At 51.6% G+C, this 22,882-nt stretch overlaps 3 protein-coding genes across 3 annotated transcripts; all 3 read right to left on the bottom strand.

Annotated features, from left to right (window-relative positions):
• Positions 1-4,124: 4,124 nt before the first annotated feature.
• On the bottom strand, positions 4,125-4,631 carry LOC116353572 (extensin-1-like; the record flags this gene model as incomplete). Its single annotated transcript, XM_031789790.1, has 1 exon — positions 4,125-4,631. A coding segment is annotated over one exon (507 nt), but the record flags the coding sequence as incomplete, so codon positions are not given.
• Positions 4,632-16,913: 12,282 nt separating this feature from the next.
• LOC116353574 (extensin-1-like) lies at positions 16,914-17,735 on the bottom strand (the record flags this gene model as incomplete). Its single annotated transcript, XM_031789792.1, has 2 exons — positions 16,914-17,116; positions 17,441-17,735. Coding segments are annotated over 2 exons (498 nt in total), but the record flags the coding sequence as incomplete, so codon positions are not given.
• A 492-nt stretch (positions 17,736-18,227) lies between these two features.
• On the bottom strand, positions 18,228-18,731 carry LOC116353573 (extensin-1-like; the record flags this gene model as incomplete). The annotated part of the gene is made up of 1 exon (XM_031789791.1): positions 18,228-18,731. A coding segment is annotated over one exon (504 nt), but the record flags the coding sequence as incomplete, so codon positions are not given.
• Positions 18,732-22,882: the final 4,151 nt, after the last annotated feature.

Raw genomic sequence — 22,882 nt, forward strand, 5'->3', positions numbered from 1 at the left:
AAGGCTTTCGACTCTGTCAATCACCATATTCTTATCGGCAGACTCAGGAGCCTCGGTTTTTCGGATGACTGCATTGCCTGGTTCACCAATTACTTTGCAGACAGAGTTCAGTGCGTCAAATCGGAGGGCATGCTGTCTGGTCCTCTGGCAGTCTCTATGGGGGTGCCACAGGGTTCAATTCTCGGGCCGACTCTTTTCTCTGTGTATATCAATGATGTTGCTCTTGCTGCGGGCGATTCCCTGATCCACCTCTACGCAGACGACACCATTCTATATACCTTCGGCCCGTCTTTGGACACTGTGCTATCTAACCTCCAAACAAGCTTCAATGCCATACAACACTCCTTCCGTGGCCTCCAACTGCTCTTAAACGCTAGTAAAACCAAATGCATGCTTTTCAACCGTTCGCTGCCTGCACCCGCATGCCCGACTAGCATCACCACCCTGGATGGTTCCGACCTAGAATATGTGGACGTCTATAAGTACCTAGGTGTCTGGCTAGACTGCAAACTCTCCTTCCAGACTCATATCAAACATCTCCAATCGAAAATCAAATCAAGAGTCGGCTTTCTATTCCGCAACAAAGCCTCCTTCACTCACGCCGCCAAGCTTACCCTAGTAAAACTGACTATCCTACCGATCCTCGACTTCGGCGATGTCATCTACAAAATGGCTTCCAACACTCTACTCAGCAAACTGGATGCAGTCTATCACAGTGCCATCCGTTTCGTCACTAAAGCACCTTATACCACCCACCACTGCGACTTGTATGCTCTAGTCGGCTGGCCCTCGCTACATATTCGTCGCCAGACCCACTGGCTCCAGGTCATCTACAAGTCCATGCTAGGTAAAGCTCCGCCTTATCTCAGCTCACTGGTCACGATGGCAACACCCATCCGTAGCACGCGCTCCAGCAGGTGTATCTCACTGATCATCCCTAAAGCCAACACCTCATTTGGCCGCCTTTCGTTCCAGTACTCTGCTGCCTGTGACTGGAACGAATTGCAAAAATCGCTGAAGTTGGAGACTTTTATCTCCCTCACCAACTTCAAACATCAGCTATCTGAGCGGCTAACCGATCGCTGCAGCTGTACATAGTCTATTGGTAAATAGCCCACCCTTTTTCACCTACCTCATCCCCATACTGTTTTTATTTATTTACTTTTCTGCTCTTTTGCACACCAATATCTCTACCTGTACATGACCATCTGATCATTCATCACTCCAGTGTTAATCTGCAAAATTGTAGATAGTCACTTTAATAACTCTACCTACATGTACATATTACCTCAATTACCTCGACACCGGTGCCCCCGCACATTGACTCTGTACCGGTACCCCTGTATATAGTCTCCACATTGACTCTGTACCGGTACCCCTGTATATAGTCTCCACATTGACTCTGTACCGGTACCCCTGTATATAGTCTCCACATTGACTCTGTACCGGTACCCCTGTATATAGTCTCCACATTGACTCTGTACCGGTACCCCTGTATATAGTCTCCACATTGACTCTGTACCGGTACCCCTGTATATAGTCTCCACATTGACTCTGTACCGGTACCCCTGTATATAGTCTCCACATTGACTCTGTACCGGTACCCCTGTATATAGCCTCCACATTGACTCTGTACCGGTACCCCTGTATATGGTCTCCACATTGACTCTGTACCGGTACCCCTGTATATAGCCTCCACATTGACTCTGTACCGGTACCCCTGTATATAGTTTCCACATTGACTCTGTACCGGTACCCCCTGTATATAGCCTCCACATTGACTCTGTACCGGTACCCCTGTATATAGTCTCCACATTGACTCTGTACCGGTACCCCTGTATATAGTCTCCACATTGACTCTGTACCGGTACCCCTGTATATAGTCTCCACATTGACTCTGTACCGGTACCCCTGTATATAGTCTCCACATTGACTCTGTACCGGTACCCCTGTATATAGTCTCCACATTGACTCTGTACCGGTACCCCTGTATATAGTCTCCACATTGACTCTGTACCGGTACCCCCTGTATATAGTCTCCACATTGACTCTGTACCGGTACCCCTGTATATAGTCTCCACATTGACTCTGTACCGGTACCCCTGTATATAGTCTCCACATTGACTCTGTACCGGTACCCCTGTATATAGTCTCCACATTGACTCTGTACCGGTACCCCTGTATATAGCCTCCACATTGACTCTGTACCGGTACCCCTGTATATAGTCTCCACATTGACTCTGTACCGGTACCCCCTGTATATAGCCTCCACATTGACTCTGTACCGGTACCCCCTGTATATAGTCTCCACATTGACTCTGTACCGGTACCCCCTGTATATAGTCTCCACATTGACTCTGTACCGGTACCCCTGTATATAGCCTCCACATTGACTCTGTACCGGTACCCCTGTATATAGTCTCCACATTGACTCTGTACCGGTACCCCTGTATATAGTCTCCACATTGACTCTGTACCGGTACCCCTGTATACTGCCCCCGCTATTGTTATTTTACTGCTGCTTTTTAATTATTTGTCATTTTTATCTCTTACTTTTTTAAAGGTATTTTCTTAAAACCACATGGTTGGTTAAGGGCTTTCGGGTTTGTAAGTAACCATTTCACTGTAAGGTCTATTTTAATTTTAGACCTTTATTTAACTCGTCTACACCTGTTGTATTCGGTGCATGTGACAAATAAAATGTTATTTTATTTGATGTGTAGTAGAATCAGACTGATTGATTCATGTGTAGTAGAATCACACTGATTGATTAATGTGTAGTAGAGTCACACTGATTGATTCATGTGTAGTAGAGTCACACTGATTGATTCATATGAAGTACAATCACACTGATTGATTAATGTGTAGTACAATCAGACTGATTGATTCATGTGTAGTAGAATCACACTGATTGATTAATGTGTAGTAGAGTCACACTGATTGATTCATGTGTAGTAGAGTCACACTGATTGATTCATATGTAGTACAATCACACTGATTGATTCATGTGTAGTAGAATCAGACTGATTGATTCATGTGTAGTAGAATCACACTTATTGATTCATGTGTAGTAGAGTCATACTGATTGATTCATGTGTAGTAGAGTCACACTGATTGATTCATGTGTAGCAGAGTCACACTGACTGATTCATGTGTAGTAGAGTCACACTGATTGATTCATGTGTAGCAGAGTCACACTGACTGATTCATGTGTAGCAGAGTCACACTGACTGATTCATGTGTAGCAGAGTCACACTGACTGATTCATGTGTCGTAGAGTCACACTGACTGATTCATGTGTCGTACAGTCACACTGACTGATTCATGTGTAGTACAATCACACTGATTGATTCATGTGTAGTAGAGTCACACTGATTGATTCGTGTGTAGTAGTGTCACATTGATTGATTCATGTGTAGTAGAGTCACACTGATTGATTCATGTGTAGCAGAGTCACACTGACTGATTCATGTGTAGTAGAGTCACACTGATTGATTCATGTGTAGCAGAGTCACACTGACTGATTCATGTGTAGCAGAGTCACACTGACTGATGCATGTGTCGTAGAGTCACACTGACTGATTCATGTGTCGTACAGTCACACTGACTGATTCATATGTAGTACAATCACACTGATTGATTCATGTGTAGTAGAGTCACACTTATTGATTCATGTGTAGTAGAGTCACACTGATTGATTCGTGTGTAGTAGTGTCACACTGATTGATTCATGTGTAGTAGAGTCACACTGATTGATTCGTGTGTAGTAGTGTCACACTGATTGATTCATGTGTAGTAGAATCCACAAATTTTGTTCCAGACAGAACAGGAGGATGAGGATACACTGAGACAGGAGGATGAGGAGGAGGAGACACTGAGACAGGAGGAGGAGGAGACAGTGAGACAGGAGTAGGAGGAGACACTGAGACAGGAGGAGGAGGAGGAGCTACTGAAACAGGAGGAGGAGCTACTGAGACAGGAGGAGGAGGAGACACTGAGACAGGAGGAGGAGGAGGAGACACTGAGACAGGAGGAGGAGGAGACACTGAGACAGGAGGAGCTACTGAGACAGGAGGAGGAGGAGCTACTGAAACAGGAGAAGGAGGAGACACTGAGACAGGAGGAGGAGGAGAAGGAGCTACTGAGACAGGAGGAGGAGACACTGAGGCAGGAGGAGGAGGAGGAGACACTGAGACAGGAGGAGGACGAGGAGCTACTGAAACAGGAGGAGGAGGAGACACTGAGACAGGAGGAGGAGACACTGAGACAGGAGGAGGAAGAGGAGAGACTGAGACAGGAGGAGGAGGAGACACTGAGACAGGAGGAGCTAATGAGACAGGATGAGGAGCTACTGAGACAGGAGGAGGAGGAGACACTGAGACAGGAGGAGGAAGAGGAGGAGACACTGAGACAGGAGGAGGAGGAGACAGTGAGACAGGAGTAGTAGGAGATACTGAGACAGGAGGAGGAGGAGGAGCTACTGAAACAGGAGGAGGAGATACTGAGACAGGAGGAGGAGGAGACACTGAGACAGGAGGATGAGGAGGAGGAGACACTGAGACAGGAGTAGGAGGAGGAGGAGACACTGAGACAGGAGGAGGAGGAGACAGTGAGACAGGAGGAGGAGGAGGAGCTACTGAAACAGGAGGAGGAGGAGACACTGAGACAGGAGGATGAGGAGGAGGAGACACTGAGACAGGAGTAGGAGGAGGAGGAGACACTGAGACAGGAGGAGGAGGAGACACCGAGACAGGAGGAGGAGGAGCTAATGAGACAGGAGGAGGAGGAGACACTGAGACAGGAGGAGGAGGAGCTAATGAGACAGGAGGCGGAGGAGCTACCGAGACAGGAGGAGGAGGAGGCACTGAGACAGGAGGAGGAGACACTGAGACAGGAGGAGGAGGAGGATGAGACACTGAGACAGGAGGAAGAGACACTGAGACAGGAGGAGGAGGAGCTACTGAGACAGGAGGAAGAGGAGCTACTGAGACAGGAGGATGAGGAGAAGGAGAGACTAACAAGAAGAGCAGACACTGAGACAAGAGGAGGAGGAGGAGGAGACACTGAGACAGGAGGAGGAGGTGACACTGAGAAAGGAGAAGGAGACACTGAGAGAGGAGGAGGAGACACTGAGACAGGAGGAGGAGGATACACTGAGACAGGAGGATGAGGAGGAGGAGACACTGAGACAGGAGGATGAGGAGGAGGAGACACTGAGACAGGAGGAGGAGAACACACTGAGACAGGAGGATGAGGAGGAGGAGACACTGAGACAGGAGGAGGAGGACGCAGTGAGACAGGAGTAGGAGGAGACACTGAGACAGGAGGAGGAGACACTGAGACAGGAGGAAGAGACACTGAGACAAGAGGATGAGGAGGAGGAGACACTGAGACAGGAGGAGGAGGAGACACTGAGAAAAGAGGAGGAGACACTGAGAGAGGAGGAGGAGACACTGAGACAGGAGGAGGAGGATACACTGAGACAGGAGGATGAGGAGGAGGAGACACTGAGACAGGAGGAGGAGGAGACACTGAGAAAGGAGGAGGAGACACTGAGAGAGGAGGATGAGGAGGAGGGGATACTGAGACAGGAGGAGGAGGATACACTGAGACAGGAGGATGAGGAGGAGGAGCTACTGAGACAGGAGGAAGAGGAGCTACTGAGACAGGAGGATGAGGAGAAGGAGAGACTAACAAGAAGAGCAGACACTGAGACAAGAGGAGGAGGAGCTACTGAGACAGGAGGAGGAGACACTGATACAGGAGGAAGAGACACTGAGACAAGAGGATGAGGAGGAGGAGACACTGAGACAGGAGGAGGAGGAGACACTGAGAAAGGAGGAGGAGACACTGAGAGAGGAGGAGGAGACACTGAGACAGGAGGATGAGGAGGAGGAGACACTGAGACAGGAGGAGGAGGATACACTGAGACAGGAGGATGAGGATACACTGAGACAGGAGGATGAGGAGGAGGAGACACTGAGACAGGAGGAGGAGGAGACAGTGAGACAGGAGTAGGAGGAGACACTGAGACAGGAGGAGGAGGAGGAGCTACTGAAACAGGAGGAGGAGCTACTGAGACAGGAGGAGGAGGAGACACTGAGACAGGAGGAGGAGGAGGAGACACTGAGACAGGAGGAGGAGGAGACACTGAGACAGGAGGAGCTACTGAGACAGGAGGAGGAGGAGCTACTGAAACAGGAGAAGGAGGAGACACTGAGACAGGAGGAGGAGGAGAAGGAGCTACTGAGACAGGAGGAGGAGACACTGAGGCAGGAGGAGGAGGAGGAGACACTGAGACAGGAGGAGGACGAGGAGCTACTGAAACAGGAGGAGGAGGAGACACTGAGACAGGAGGAGTAGACACTGAGACAGGAGGAGGAAGAGGAGAGACTGAGACAGGAGGAGGAGGAGACACTGAGACAGGAGGAGCTAATGAGACAGGATGAGGAGCTACTGAGACAGGAGGAGGAGGAGACAGTGAGACAGGAGTAGTAGGAGATACTGAGACAGGAGGAGGAGGAGGAGCTACTGAAACAGGAGGAGGAGATACTGAGACAGGAGGAGGAGGAGACACTGAGACAGGAGGATGAGGAGGAGGAGACACTGAGACAGGAGTAGGAGGAGGAGGAGACACTGAGACAGGAGGAGGAGGAGACAGTGAGACAGGAGGAGGAGGAGGAGCTACTGAAACAGGAGGAGGAGGAGACACTGAGACAGGAGGATGAGGAGGAGGAGACACTGAGACAGGAGTAGGAGGAGGAGGAGGAGACACTGAGACAGGAGGAGGAGGAGACACCGAGACAGGAGGAGGAGGAGCTAATGAGACAGGAGGAGGAGGAGACACTGAGACAGGAGGAGGAGGAGCTAATGAGACAGGAGGCGGAGGAGCTACCGAGACAGGAGGAGGAGGAGGCACTGAGACAGGAGGAGGAGACACTGAGACAGGAGGAGGAGGAGGAGACACTGAGACAGGAGGAGGAGGAGACACTGAGACAGGAGGAGCTACTGAGACAGGAGGAGGAGGAGCTACTGAAACAGGAGAAGGAGGAGACACTGAGACAGGAGGAGGAGGAGAAGGAGCTACTGAGACAGGAGGAGGAGACACTGAGACAGGAGGAGGAAGAGGAGAGACTGAGACAGGAGGAGGAGGAGACACTGAGACAGGAGGAGCTAATGAGACAGGATGAGGAGCTACTGAGACAGGAGGAGGAGGAGACACTGAGACAGGAGGAGGAAGAGGAGGAGACACTGAGACAGGAGGAGGAGGAGACAGTGAGACAGGAGTAGTAGGAGATACTGAGACAGGAGGAGGAGGAGGAGCTACTGAAACAGGAGGAGGAGATACTGAGACAGGAGGAGGAGGAGACACTGAGACAGGAGGATGAGGAGGAGGAGACACTGAGACAGGAGTAGGAGGAGGAGGAGACACTGAGACAGGAGGAGGAGGAGACAGTGAGACAGGAGGAGGAGGAGGAGCTACTGAAACAGGAGGAGGAGGAGACACTGAGACAGGAGGATGAGGAGGAGGAGACACTGAGACAGGAGTAGGAGGAGGAGGAGACACTGAGACAGGAGGAGGAGGAGACACCGAGACAGGAGGAGGAGGAGCTAATGAGACAGGAGGAGGAGGAGACACTGAGACAGGAGGAGGAGGAGCTAATGAGACAGGAGGCGGAGGAGCTACTGAGACAGGGGGATGAGGAGAAGGAGAGACTAACAAGAAGAGCAGACACTGAGACAAGAGGAGGAGGAGGAGGAGACACTGAGACAGGAGGAGGAGGTGACACTGAGAAAGGAGAAGGAGACACTGAGAGAGGAGGAGGAGACACTGAGACAGGAGGAGGAGGATACACTGAGACAGGAGGATGAGGAGGAGGAGACACTGAGACAGGAGGATGAGGAGGAGGAGACACTGAGACAGGAGGAGGAGAACACACTGAGACAGGAGGATGAGGAGGAGGAGACACTGAGACAGGAGGAGGAGGACACAGTGAGACAGGAGTAGGAGGAGACACTGAGACAGGAGGAGGAGACACTGAGACAGGAGGAAGAGACACTGAGACAAGAGGATGAGGAGGAGGAGACACTGAGACAGGAGGAGGAGGAGACACTGAGAAAAGAGGAGGAGACACTGAGAGAGGAGGAGGAGACACTGAGACAGGAGGAGGAGGATACACTGAGACAGGAGGATGAGGAGGAGGAGACACTGAGACAGGAGGAGGAGGAGACACTGAGAAAGGAGGAGGAGACACTGAGAGAGGAGGAGGAGACACTGAGACAGGAGGATGAGGAGGAGGGGATACTGAGACAGGAGGAGGAGGATACACTGAGACAGGAGGATGAGGAGGAGGAGACACTGAGACAGGAGGAGGAGGAGACAGTGAGACAGGAGTAGGAGGAGACAGTGAGACAGGAGTAGGAGGAGACACTGAGACAGGAGGAGGAGACACTGAGACAGGAGGAAGAGACACTGAGACAAGAGGATGAGGAGGAGGAGACACTGAGACAGGAGGAGGAGGAGGAGGAGACACTGAGACAGGAGGAGGAGGAGACACTGAGACAGGAGGAGGAGGAGCTAATGAGACAGGAGGAGGAGACACTGAGACAGGAGGAGGAGATACTGAAACAGGAGGAGGAGATACTGAGACAGGAGGAGGAGGAGACACTGAGACAGGAGGAAGAGGAGGAGGAGACACTGAGACCGGAGTAGGAGGAGGAGGAGACACTGAGACAGGAGGAGGAGGAGGAGGAGACACTGAGACAGGAGGAGGAGGACACAGTGAGACAGGAGGCGGAGGAGCTACCGAGACAGGAGGAGGAGGAGGCACTGAGACAGGAGGAGGAGACACTGAGACAGGAGGAGGAGGAGGATGAGACACTGAGACAGGAGGAAGAGACACTGAGACAGGAGGAGGAGGAGCTACTGAGACAGGAGGAAGAGGAGCTACTGAGACAGGAGGATGAGGAGAAGGAGAGACTAACAAGAAGAGCAGACACTGAGACAAGAGGAGGAGGAGCTACTGAGACAGGAGGAGGAGACACTGAGACAGGAGGAAGAGACACTGAGACAAGAGGATGAGGAGGAGGAGACACTGAGACAGGAGGAGGAGGTGACACTGAGAAAGGAGAAGGAGACACTGAGAGAGGAGGAGGAGACACTGAGACAGGAGGATGAGGAGGAGGAGACACTGAGACAGGAGGAGGAGAACACACTGAGACAGGAGGATGAGGAGGAGGAGACACTGAGACAGGAGGAGGAGGACACAGTGAGACAGGAGTAGGAGGAGACAGTGAGACAGGAGTAGGAGGAGACACTGAGACAGGAGGAAGAGACACTGAGACAAGAGGATGAGGAGGAGGAGACACTGAGACAGGAGGAGGAGGAGACACTGAGAAAAGAGGAGGAGACACTGAGAGAGGAGGAGGAGACACTGAGACAGGAGGAGGAGGATACACTGAGACAGGAGGATGAGGAGGAGGAGACACTGAGACAGGAGGAGGAGGAGACACTGAGAAAGGAGGAGGAGACACTGAGAGAGGAGGAGGAGACACTGAGACAGGAGGATGAGGAGACACTGAGACAGGAGGAGGAGACACTGAGACAAGAGGTTGAGGAGGAGGAGACACTGAGACAGGAGGAGGAGGAGGAGGAGACACTGAGACAGGAGGAGGAGGAGGAGGAGACACTGAGACAGGAGGAGGAGGACACAGTGAGACAGGAGTAGGAGGAGACACTGAGACAGGAGGAGGAGACACTGAGACAGGAGGAAGAGACACTGAGACAAGAGGATGAGGAGGAGGAGACACTGAGACAGGAGGAGGAGGAGACACTGAGAAAGGAGGAGGAGACACTGAGACAGGAGGATGAGGAGGAGGGGACACTGAGACAGGAGGAGGAGGATACACTGAGACAGGAGGATGAGGAGGAGGAGACACTGAGGACAGGAGGAGGAGGAGACAGTGAGACAGGAGTAGGAGGAGACAGTGAGACAGGAGTAGGAGGAGACACTGAGACAGGAGGAGGAGACACTGAGACAGGAGGAAGAGACACTGAGACAGGAGGAGGAGATACTGAAACAGGAGGAGGAGATACTGAGACAGGAGGAGGAGGAGACACTGAGACAGGAGGATGAGGAGGAGGAGACACTGAGACAGGAGTAGGAGGAGGAGGAGACACTGAGACAGGAGGAGGAGGAGACACCGAGACAGGAGGAGGAGGAGCTAATGAGACAGGAGGAGGAGGAGACACTGAGACAGGAGGAGGAGGAGCTAATGAGACAGGAGGAGGAGGAGCTACCGAGACAGGAGGAGGAGGAGGCACTGAGACAGGAGGATGAGGAGGAGGAGGAGGAGACACTGAGACAGGAGGAGGAGACACTGAGACAAGAGGAGGAGGAGGATGAGACACTGAGACAGGAGGAAGAGACACTGAGACAGGAGGAGGAGGAGACACTGAGACAGGAGGAGGAGGAGCTAATGAGACAGGAGGAGGAGACACTGAGACAGGAGGAGGAGATACTGAAACAGGAGGAGGAGATACTGAGACAGGAGGAGGAGGAGACACTGAGACAGGAGGATGAGGAGGAGGAGACACTGAGACAGGAGTAGGAGGAGGAGGAGACACTGAGACAGGAGGAGGAGGAGACACCGAGACAGGAGGAGGAGGAGCTAATGAGACAGGAGGAGGAGGAGACACTGAGACAGGAGGAGGAGGAGCTAATGAGACAGGAGGAGGAGGAGCTACCGAGACAGGAGGAGGAGGAGGCACTGAGACAGGAGGATGAGGAGGAGGAGGAGGAGACACTGAGACAGGAGGAGGAGACACTGAGACAAGAGGAGGAGGAGGATGAGACACTGAGACAGGAGGAAGAGACACTGAGACAGGAGGAGGAGGAGCTACTGAGACAAGAGGAAGAGGAGCTACTGAGACAGGAGGATGAGGAGAAGGAGAGACTGACAAGAAGAGCAGACACTGAGACAAGAGGAGGAGGAGCTACTGAGACAGGAGGAGGAGACACTGAGACAGGAGGAAGAGACACTGAGACAAGAGGAAGAGGAGGAGGAGACACTGAGACAGGAGGATGAGGAGGAGGAGACACTGAGACAGGAGGAGGAGGATACACTGAGACAGGAGGATGAGGATACACTGAGACAGGAGGATGAGGAGGAGGAGACACTGAGACAGGAGGATGAGGAGGAGGAGGAGGAGACACTGAGACAGGAGGAGGAGACACTGAGACAAGAGGAGGAGGAGGATGAGACACTGAGACAGGAGGAAGAGACACTGAGACAGGAGGAGGAGGAGCTACTGAGACAGGAGGAAGAGGAGCTACTGAGACAGGAGGATGAGGAGAACGAGAGACTAACAAGAAGAGCAGACACTGAGACAGGAGGAGGAGACACTGAGACAAGAGGATGAGGAGGAGGAGACACTGAGACAGGAGGATGAGGAGGAGGAGGAGGAGACACTGAGACAGGAGGAGGAGACACTGAGACAAGAGGAGGAGGAGGATGAGACACTGAGACAGGAGGAAGAGACACTGAGACAGGAGGAGGAGGAGCTACTGAGACAGGAGGAAGAGGAGCTACTGAGACAGGAGGATGAGGAGAACGAGAGACTAACAAGAAGAGCAGACACTGAGACAGGAGGAGGAGACACTGAGACAAGAGGAGGAGGAGGATGAGACACTGAGACAGGAGGAAGAGACACTGAGACAGGAGGAGGAGGAGCTACTGAGACAGGAGGAAGAGGAGCTACTGAGACCGGAGGATGAGGAGAAGGAGAGACTAACAAGAAGAGCAGACACTGAGACAAGAGGAGGAGGAGCTACTGAGACAGGAGGAGGAGACACTGAGACAGGAGGATGAGGAGCTACTGAGACAGGAGGAGGAGGAGACACCGAGACAGGAGGAGGAGGAGCTAATGAGACAGGAGGAGGAGGAGACACTGAGACAGGAGGAGGAGGAGCTAATGAGACAGGAGGAGGAGGAGCTACCGAGACAGGAGGAGGAGGAGGCACTGAGACAGGAGGATGAGGAGGAGGAGGAGGAGACACTGAGACAGGAGGAGGAGACACTGAGACAAGAGGAGGAGGAGGATGAGACACTGAGACAGGAGGAAGAGACACTGAGACAGGAGGAGGAGGAGCTACTGAGACAAGAGGAAGAGGAGCTACTGAGACAGGAGGATGAGGAGAAGGAGAGACTGACAAGAAGAGCAGACACTGAGACAAGAGGAGGAGGAGCTACTGAGACAGGAGGAGGAGACACTGAGACAGGAGGAAGAGACACTGAGACAAGAGGATGAGGAGGAGGAGACACTGAGACAGGAGGAGGAGGAGACACTGAGAAAGGAGGAGGAGACACTGAGAGAGGAGGAGGAGACACTGAGACAGGAGGATGAGGAGGAGGAGACACTGAGACAGGAGGAGGAGGATACACTGAGACAGGAGGATGAGGATACACTGAGACAGGAGGATGAGGAGGAGGAGACACTGAGACAGGAGGATGAGGAGGAGGAGGAGGAGACACTGAGACAGGAGGAGGAGACACTGAGACAAGAGGAGGAGGAGGATGAGACACTGAGACAGGAGGAAGAGACACTGAGACAGGAGGAGGAGGAGCTACTGAGACAGGAGGAAGAGGAGCTACTGAGACAGGAGGATGAGGAGAACGAGAGACTAACAAGAAGAGCAGACACTGAGACAGGAGGAGGAGACACTGAGACAAGAGGAGGAGGAGGATGAGACACTGAGACAGGAGGAAGAGACACTGAGACAGGAGGAGGAGGAGCTACTGAGACAGGAGGAAGAGGAGCTACTGAGACCGGAGGATGAGGAGAAGGAGAGACTAACAAGAAGAGCAGACACTGAGACAAGAGGAGGAGGAGCTACTGAGACAGAAGGAGGAGACACTGAGACAGGAGGATGAGGAGCTACTGAGACAGGAGGATGAGGAGGAGGAGACACTGAGACAGGAGGAGGAGGAGCTACTGAAACAGGAGGAGGAGGAGACACTGAGACAGGAGGATGAGGAGGAGGAGACACTGAGACAGGAGTAGGAGGAGGAGGAGACACTGAGACAGGAGGAGGAGGAGACAGTGAGACAGGAGGAGGAGGAGGAGCTACTGAAACAGGAGGAGGAGGAGACACTGAGACAGGAGGATGAGGAGGAGGAGACACTGAGACAGGAGTAGGAGGAGGAGGAGACACTGAGACAGGAGGAGGAGGAGACACCGAGACAGGAGGAGGAGGAGCTAATGAGACAGGAGGAGGAGGAGACACTGAGACAGGAGGAGGAGGAGCTAATGAGACAGGAGGCGGAGGAGCTACGAGACAGGAGGAGGAGGAGGCACTGAGACAGGAGGAGGAGACACTGAGACAGGAGGAGGAGGAGGATGAGACACTGAGACAGGAGGATGAGGAGAAGGAGAGACTAACAAGAAGAGCAGACACTGTGACAAGAGGAGGAGGAGCTACTGAGACAGGAGGAGGAGACACTGAGACAGGAGGAAGAGACACTGAGACAAGAGGATGAGGAGGAGGAGACACTGAGACAGGAGGAGGAGGAGGAGCTACTGAAACAGGAGGAGGAAGAGCTACTGAGACAGGAGGAGGAGGAGCTACCGAGACAGGAGGAGGAGGCACTGAGACAGGAGGATGAGGAGGAGGAGGAGGAGACACTGAGACAGGAGGAGGAGACACTGAGACAGGAGGAGGAGGAGGATGAGACACTGAGACAGGAGGAAGAGACACTGAGAGGAGGAGGTGGAGGAGACACTGAGACAGGAGGAAGAGACACTGAGACAGGAGGAGGAGCTACTGAGACAGGAGGAAGAGGAGCTACTGAGACAGGAGGATGAGGAGAAGGAGAGACTAACAAGAAGAGCAGACACTGAGACAAGAGGAGGAGACACTGAGACAGGAGGAGGAGCTACTGAGACAGGAGGAAGAGGAGCTACTGAGACAGGAGGATGAGGAGAAGGAGAGACTAACAAGAAGAGCAGACACTGAGACAAGAGGAGGAGACACTGAGACAAGAAGAGCAGACACTGAGACAAGAGGAGGAGACACTGAGACAGGAGGAGGAGGAGCTACTGAGACAGGAGGAGGAGACACTGAGACAGGAGGAGCTACTGAGACAGGAGGAGGAGGAGCTACTGAAACAGGAGAAGGAGGAGACACTGAGACAGGAGGAGGAGGAGCTACTGAAACAGGAGGAGGAGGAGACACTGAGACAGGAGGAGGAGGAGGAGCTACTGAGACAGGAGGAGGAGACACTGAGACAGGAGGAGGAGGAGGAGCTACTGAAACAGGAGGAGGAGATACTGAGACAGGAGGAGGAGGAGACACTGAGACAGGAGGAGGAGGAGGAGCTACTGAAACAGGAGGAGGAGATACTGAGACAGGAGGAGGAGGAGACACTGAGACAGGAGGATGAGGAGGAGGAGACACTGAGACAGGAGGAGGAGGAGACACTGAGACAGGAGGAGGAGGAGCTAATGAGACAGGAGGAGGAGGAGCTACCGAGACAGGAGGAGGAGGCACTGAGACAGGAGGATGAGGAGGAGGAGGAGGAGACACTGAGACAGGAGTAGGAGGAGGAGGAGACACTGAGACAGGAGGAGGAGGAGACACTGAGACAGGAGGAGGAGGAGCTAATGAGACAGGAGGAGGAGGAGACACTGAGACAGGAGGAGGAGGAGCTACTGAGACAGGAGGAGGAGGAGCTACCGAGACAGGAGGAGGAGGCACTGAGACAGGAGGATGAGGAGGAGGAGACACTGAGACAGGAGGAGGAGACACTGAGACAGTAGGAGGAGGAGGATGAGACACTGAGACAGGAGGAAGAGACACTGAGAGGAGGAGGTGGAGGAGACACTGAGACAGGAGGAAGAGACACTGAGACAGGAGGAGGAGCTACTGAGACAGGAGGAAGAGGAGCTACTGAGACAGGAGGATGAGGAGAAGGAGAGACTAACAAGAAGAGCAGACACTGAGACAAGAGGAGGAGACACTGAGACAGGAGGAGGAGGAGCTACTGAGACAGGAGGAGGAGACACTGAGACAGGAGGAAGAGACACTGAGACAAGAGGATGAGGAGGAGGAGACACTGAGACAGGAGGAGGAGGAGACACTGAGAAAGGAGGAGGAGACACTGAGAGAGGAGGAGGAGACACTGAGACAGGAGGATGAGGATGAGGAGACACTGAGACAGGAGGAGGAGGAGCTACTGAAACAGGAGGAGGAGATACTGAGACAGGAGGAGGAGGAGCTACTGAGACAGGAGTAGGAGGAGACACTGAGACAGGAGGAGGAGGAGCTACTGAAACAGGAGGAGGAGATACTGAGACAGGAGGAGGAGGAGCTACTGAGACAGGAGGAGGAGGAGCTACTGAGACAGGAGGAGGAGGAGACACTGAGACAGGAGGATGAGGAGGAGGAGACACTGAGACAGGAGGAGGAGGATACACTGAGACAGGAGGATGAGGATACACTGAGACAGGAGGAGGAGGAGCTACTGAGACAGGAGGAGGAGACACTGAGGCAGGAGGAGGAGACACTGAGACAGGAGGAGGACGAGGAGCTACTGAAACAGGAGGAGGAAGAGACATTGAGACAGGAGGAGGAGAAGGAGCTACTGAGACAGGAGGAGGAGGAGACACTGAGGCAGGAGGAGGAGGAGGAGACAGTGAGACAGGAGGAGGAGACACTGAGACAGGAGGATGAGACACTGAGACAGGAGGAGGAGGAGCTACTGAGACAGGATGATGAGGAGGAGGAGACACTGAGACAGGAGGAGGAGGAGCTACTGAGACAAGAGGAGGAGCTACTGAAACAGGAGGAGGAGGAGACACTGAGACAGGAGGAGGAGGAGCTACTAAAACAGGAGGAGGAGGAGCTACTGAAACAGGAGGAGGAGGAGACACTGAGACAGGAGGAGGAAGAGGAGAGACTGAGACAGGAGGAGGAGGAGACACTGAGACAGGAGGAGCTAATGAGACAGGATGAGGAGGAGCTACTGAGACAGGAGGAGGAGCTACTGAGACAGGAGGAGAAGGAGCTACTGAGACAGGAGGAGGAGGAGGAGACACTGAGACAGGAGGAGGAAGAGGAGGAGACACTGAGACAGGAGGAGGAGGCGGAGCTACTGAAACAGGAGGAGGAGATACTTAGACAGGAGGAGGAGAAGACACTGAGACAGGAGTAGGAGGAGGAGGAGACACTGAGACAGGAGGAGGAGGAGACAGTGAGACAGGAGTAGGAGGAGACACTGAGACAGGAGGAGGAGGAGGAGCTACTGAAACAGGAGGAGGAGATACTGAGACAGGAGGAGGAGGAGCTACTGAGACAGGAGGATGAGGAGGAGGAGACACTGAGACAGGAGGAGGAGGAGCTACTGAGACAGGAATAGGAGATACTGAGACAGGAGGATGAGGAGGAGGAGACACTGAGACAGGAGTAGGAGGAGGAGGAGCTAAGGAGACAGGAGGAGGAGGAGCTAATGAGACAGGAGGAGGAGGAGCTACCGAGACAGGAGGAGGTGGAGGCACTGAGACAGGAGGATGAGGAGGAGGAGGAGGAGGAGGAGGAGACACTGAGACAGGAGGAGGAGACACTGAGAGGAGGAGGAGGAGGAAGAGACACTGAGACAAGAGGATGAGGAGGAGGAGACACTGAGACAGGAGGAGGAGACACTGAGAGAGGAGGAGGAGACACTGAGACAGGAGGATGAGGAGGAGGAGACACTGAGACAGGAGGAGGAGGATACACTGAGACAGGACGATGAGGAGGAGGAGACACTGAGACAGGAGGAGGAGGAGACAGTGAGACAGGAGTAGGAGGAGACACTGAGACAGGAGGAGGAGGAGGAGCTACTGAAACAGGAGGAGGAGATACTGAGACAGGAGGAGGAGGAGCTACTGAGACAGGAGGATGAGGAGGAGGAGACACTGAGACAGGAGGAGGAGGAGCTACTGAGACAGGAGGAGGAGGAGACACTGAGACAGGAGGAGGAGGAGGAGACACTGAGACAGGAGGAGGAGGAGGAGACACTGAGACAGGAGGAGGAGACACTGAGACAGGAGGAGCTACTGAGACAGGAGGAGGAGGAGCTACTGAAACAGGAGAAGGAGGAGACACTGAGAAAGGAGGAGGAGGAGCTACTGAAACAGGAGGAGGAGGAGACACTGAGACAGGAGGAGGAGGAGGAGCTACTGAGACAGGAGGAGGAGACACTGAGGCAGGAGGAGGACGAGGATCTACTGAAACAGGAGGAGGAAGAGACATTGAGACAGGAGGAGGAGAAGGAGCTACTGAGACAGGAGGAGGAGGAGACACTGAGGCAGGAGGAGGAGGATGAGACACTGAGACAGGAGGAGGAGGAGCTACTGAGACAGGAGGATGAGGAGGAGGAGCTACTGAAACAGGAGGAGGAGGAGACACTGAGACAGGAGGATGAGGAGGAGGAGACACTGAGACAGGAGGAGGAGGAGCTACTGAGACAGGAGGAGGAGGAGACACTGAGACAGGAGGAGGAGGAGGAGACACTGAGACAGGAGGAGGAGGAGGAGACACTGAGACAGGAGGAGGAGACACTGAGACAGGAGGAGCTACTGAGACAGGAGGAGGAGGAGCTACTGAAACAGGAGAAGGAGGAGACACTGAGAAAGGAGGAGGAGGAGCTACTGGAACAGGAGGAGGAGGAGACACTGAGACAGGAGGAGGAGGAGGAGCTACTGAGACAGGAGGAGGAGACACTGAGGCAGGAGGAGGACGAGGAGCTACTGAAACAGGAGGAGGAAGAGACATTGAGACAGGAGGAGGAGAAGGAGCTACTGAGACAGGAGGAGGAGGAGACACTGAGGCAGGAGGAGGAGGATGAGACACTGAGACAGGAGGAGGAGACACTGAGGCAGGAGGAGGACGAGGAGCTACTGAAACAGGAGGAGGAAGAGACATTGAGACAGGAGGAGGAGAAGGAGCTACTGAGACAGGAGGAGGAGGAGACACTGAGGCAGGAGGAGGAGGATGAGACACTGAGACAGGAGGAGGAGGAGCTACTGAGACAGGAGGATGAGGAGGAGGAGCTACTGAAACAGGAGGAGGAGGAGACACTGAGACAGGAGGAGGAGGAGCTACTGAAACAGGAGGAGGAGGAGGTACTGAAACAGGAGGAGGAGGAGACACTGAGACAGGAGGAGGAGCTACTGAGACAGGAGGAGAAGGAGACACTGAGACAGGAGGATGAGGAGGAGGAGCTACTGAGACAGGAGGAGGAAACACTGAGGCAGGAGGAGGAGGAGGAGACACTGAGACAGGAGGAGGACGAGGAGCTACTGAAACAGGAGGAGGAAGAGACATTGAGACAGGAGGAGAAGGAGCTACTGAGACAGGAGGAGGAGGAGACACTGACGCAGGAGGATGAGCTACTGAGACAGGAGGAGGAGACACTGAGACAGGAGGATGAGGAGGAGGAGACACTGAGACAGGAGGAGGAGGAGCTACTGAAACAGGAGGAGGAGCTACTGAGACAGGAGGAGGAGGAGGATGAGGAGGAGGAGACACTGAGACAGGAGGAGACACTGAGACAGGAGGAGGAGGAGGAGCTACTGAAACAGGAGGAGGAGGAGACACTGAGACAGGAGGAGGAGGAGCAACTGAAACAGGAGGAGGAGGAGGAGACACTGGGACAGGAGGAGGAGGAGCTACTGAGACAGGAGGAGGAGGAGACACTGAGACAGGAGGAGGAGACACTGAGACAGGAGGAGGAGACTGAGACAGGAGGAGGAGACACTGAGGGAGAAACACTGAAGAGAAACAAAGGTGACGAGGAAGACAGAAATACTGTCCGTCAAAACCTACTAACAGTGAGTGTCAAAAAGTACAACCAGTGGCCCACATAAAACAACCCTGGTACCAAGGTACAAGAACAGAAATACGTTTTTGGATTATATAATGTGGTTGTTTCAGCTATCTTTTTTGAATGCACTTACAGTAAGTCACTCTGGATCAGAAGAGAGGAGAGGGACATAGATACATCTCATCACATAATTTCTCCAGGGAATAGTGCTGAACACAGTAGATCTTAATCTACAGCTGATTGGAGAAGTGGCTTTAAGATGAACAACACCATTCTTACTTAAACATAGTTGTCTAGTAACATCAACATGATTAGTTGTGACACTTGGTATTTTACATCTGAGGTGGTCTTTAATTCTTGGATATGAACACTTTCTTGAAGGTTTTATAGTTTCACTTTACTATGCTATGGTTTCAGTAACCTTACTTGAATGCACTTATCGTAGGTCGTACTAGGTAAGAGTGCCTGCTGAACGACTAAAGAATCTATGAAAGATGTGTGTGTTGGGGGGTGTATTCTAGTACACTCTCCGTCAAAATAAGACATGAATTGGCCTAATCTATTACCCAGTGTCACATGCTTAACGTTTCAGGGGAGGTCCGATTAGAGTGGAGAAGCAAAACACCCTGACCAGATAACAGGTCCTCAGTCTCCTGACCAGATAACAGGTCCTCAGTCTCCTGACCATCTAACTGACCAGATAACAGGTCCTCAGTCTCCTGACCATCTAACTGACCAGATAACAGGTCCTCAGTCTCCTGACCAGATAACAGGTCCTCAGTCTCCTGACCATCTAACTAACCAGATAACAGGTCCTAAGTCTCCTGACCATCTAACTAACCAGATAACAGGTCCTCAGTCTCCTGACCATCTAACTGACCAGATAACACGTCCTCTGTCTCCTGACCATCTAACTAACCAGATAACACGTCCTCTGTCTCCTGACCATCTAACTAACCAGATAACAGGTCCTCAGTCTCCTGACCATCTAACTAACCAGACGACAGCTCCTCAGTCTCCTGACCATCTAACTAACCAGATAACAGGTCCTCAGTCTCCTGGCCATCTAACTAACCAGACGACAGGTCCTCTGTCTCCTGACCATCTAACTAACCAGATAACAGGTCCTCAGTCTCCTGGCCATCTAACTAACCAGAGGCTACAGACCTGCTCCACGTAACATTAGCTTTGGCCTAGCATAGCATACCAATCAGACTTCCTGTTAATCTAGTGTAGCATACCAATCAGTCTTCCTGTTAATCTAGTGTAGCATACCAATCAGTCTTCCTGTTAATCTAGTGTTGCATACCAATCAGTCTTTCTGTTAATCTAGTGTTGCATACCAATCAGTCTCCCTGTTAATCTAGTGTTGCATACCAATCAGTCTTCCTGTTAATCTAGTGTAGCATACCAATCAGTCTTCCTGTTAATCTAGTGTAGCATACCAATCAGTCTTCCTGTTAATCTAGTGTTGCATACCAATCATTCTTCCTGTTAACCTAGTGAAGCATACCAATCAGTCTTCCTGTTAATCTAGTGTTGCATACCAATCATTCTTCCTGTTAACCTAGTGAAGCATACCAATCATTCTTCCTGTTAATCTAGTGTTGCATACCAATCATTCTTCCTGTTAACCTAGTGAAGCATACCAATCAGTCTTCCTGTTAATCTAGTGTTGCATACCAATCAGTCTTCCTGTTAACCTAGTGAGGCATACCAATCATTCTTCCTGTTAACCTAGTGAAGCATACCAATCAGTCTTCCTGTTAATCTAGTGTTGCATACCAATCATTTTTCCTGGTAATTTGATATCTACAGTGGGGTTGTTAAGGAACTATAGATGCAAAGTGGCAATATGATAATTGAGGGGGAGGTGTTAATGTAGGAGTTATGTGTGGGTGTTAATGTTCATGGCTACCTGACCAACTACAGGACAGATGAAGGAGAAATTCCGACCTCATATACTGTATCCACCTTTTCTTATACTGTAGCCCCCTCTTAATATACTGTATCCACCCTCTTCATATCCTGTATCCCCCCTATTCATATACTGTATCCCCCCTCTAAATATACTGTAGCCCCCTATTATTATACTGTATCCCCTCTTCATATACTGTAGCCCGCCTCTTCAAATACTGTATCCCCCCCTCTTCATATCCTGTATCCCCCCTCTTCATATACTGTATCCCCCTATTATTATACTGTGTCCCCTCTTCATATACTGTATCCCCCTATTATTATACTGTATCCCCTCTTCATATACTGTAGCCCGCCTCTTCAAATACTGTATCCCCCTCTCTTCATATACTGTATCCCCCCTCTTCATATACTGTATCCCCCTATTATTATACTGTATCCCCTCTTCATATACTGTATCCCCCATCTTCATTCACTGTATCCCCCCCTCTAAATAAACTGTAGCCCCCCCCCCCCCCTCTTCATATACTGTATCCCCCCTCTAAATATACTGTAGCTCCCCTCTAAATATACTGTATCCCCCCCAATAAATATACTGTATCCCCCCTCTAAATATACTGTAGCTCCCCTCTTTATATACTGTATTCCCCCCTCTAAATATACTGTAGCCCCCCCTCTTCATATACTGTATCCCCCTCTAAATATACTGTAGCTCCCCTCATCATATACTGTACCCCCCTCCCTAAATATACTGTAGCCCCCCTCTTCATATACTGTATCCACCCTCTAAATATACTGTAGCTCCCCTCTAAATATACTGTATCCCCCCCTCTAAATATACTGTAGCGCCCCCTCTTCATATACTGTATCCCCCTCTAAATATACTGTAGCTCCCCTCTTCATATACTGTATCCCCCTCCCTAAATATACTGTATCACCCTCTTCATATACTCTATCCCCCCCTCTTCATATACTGTATCTCCCCCCTCTTCATATACTGTATCCACCCCCCTCTTCATATACTGTATCCCCCCCTCTTCATATACTGTATCCCCCCTCTTCATATACTGTATCCCCCTCTTCATATACTGTAGCCCCACTCTAAATATACTGTAGCTCCACACTTCATATCCTGTATCCCAACCCCTCTTCATATACTGTATCCCCCTCTTCATATCCTGTATCCCCCTCTTCATATCCTGTATCCCCCCTCTAAATATACTGTAGCTCCCCTCTAAATATACTGTAGCTCCCCTCTTTATATACTGTATTCCCTCCTCTAAATATACTGTATCCTCCCCTCTAAATATACTGTAGCCCCCCTCTTCATATACTGTATTCCCTCCTCTAAATATACTGTATCCCCCCTCTAAATATACTGTATCCCCCCTCTAAATATACTGTAGCCCCCATCTTTATATACTGTATCCCCCCCTCTTCATATACTGTAGCCCCCCCTCTTCATATACTGTATCCCCCCCTCTAAATATACTGTAGCCCCCCTCTTCATATACTGCAGCCCCCATCTTTATATACTGTATACCCCCTCTTCATATACTGTAGCCCCCCTCTTCATATACTGTAGCCCCCCCCTCTTTATATACTGTATCCCCCCCTCTTCATATACTGTATCCCCCTCTAAATATACTGTAGCTCCCCTCTTCATATACTGTATCCCCCTCCCTAAATATACTCTATCCCCCTCTTCATATACTGTATCCCGCCTCTTCATATACTGTATCCCCCTCTAAATATACTGTAGCCCCCTCTTCATATACTGTATCCACCCTCTTCATATACTGTATCCCCCTCTAAATATACTCTATCCCCCTCTTCATATACTGTATCCCGCCTCTTCATATACTGTATCCCCCTCTAAATATACTCTATCCCCCTCTTCATATACTGTATCCCGCCTCTTCATATACTGTATCCCCCTCTAAATATACTGTAGCTCCCCTCTTTATATTCTGTATCCCCCCCTCTAAATATAATGTAGCCCCCTCTAAATATACTGTAGCTCCCCTCTTTATATACTGTAACCCCCCTCTTCATATACTGTATCCCCCTCTTCATATACTGTATCCCGCCTCTTCATATA

The sequence above is a fragment of the Oncorhynchus kisutch genome, linkage group LG15 (genome assembly GCF_002021735.2).
Source record: "Oncorhynchus kisutch isolate 150728-3 linkage group LG15, Okis_V2, whole genome shotgun sequence".
Lineage (NCBI taxonomy): Eukaryota > Metazoa > Chordata > Actinopteri > Salmoniformes > Salmonidae > Oncorhynchus > Oncorhynchus kisutch.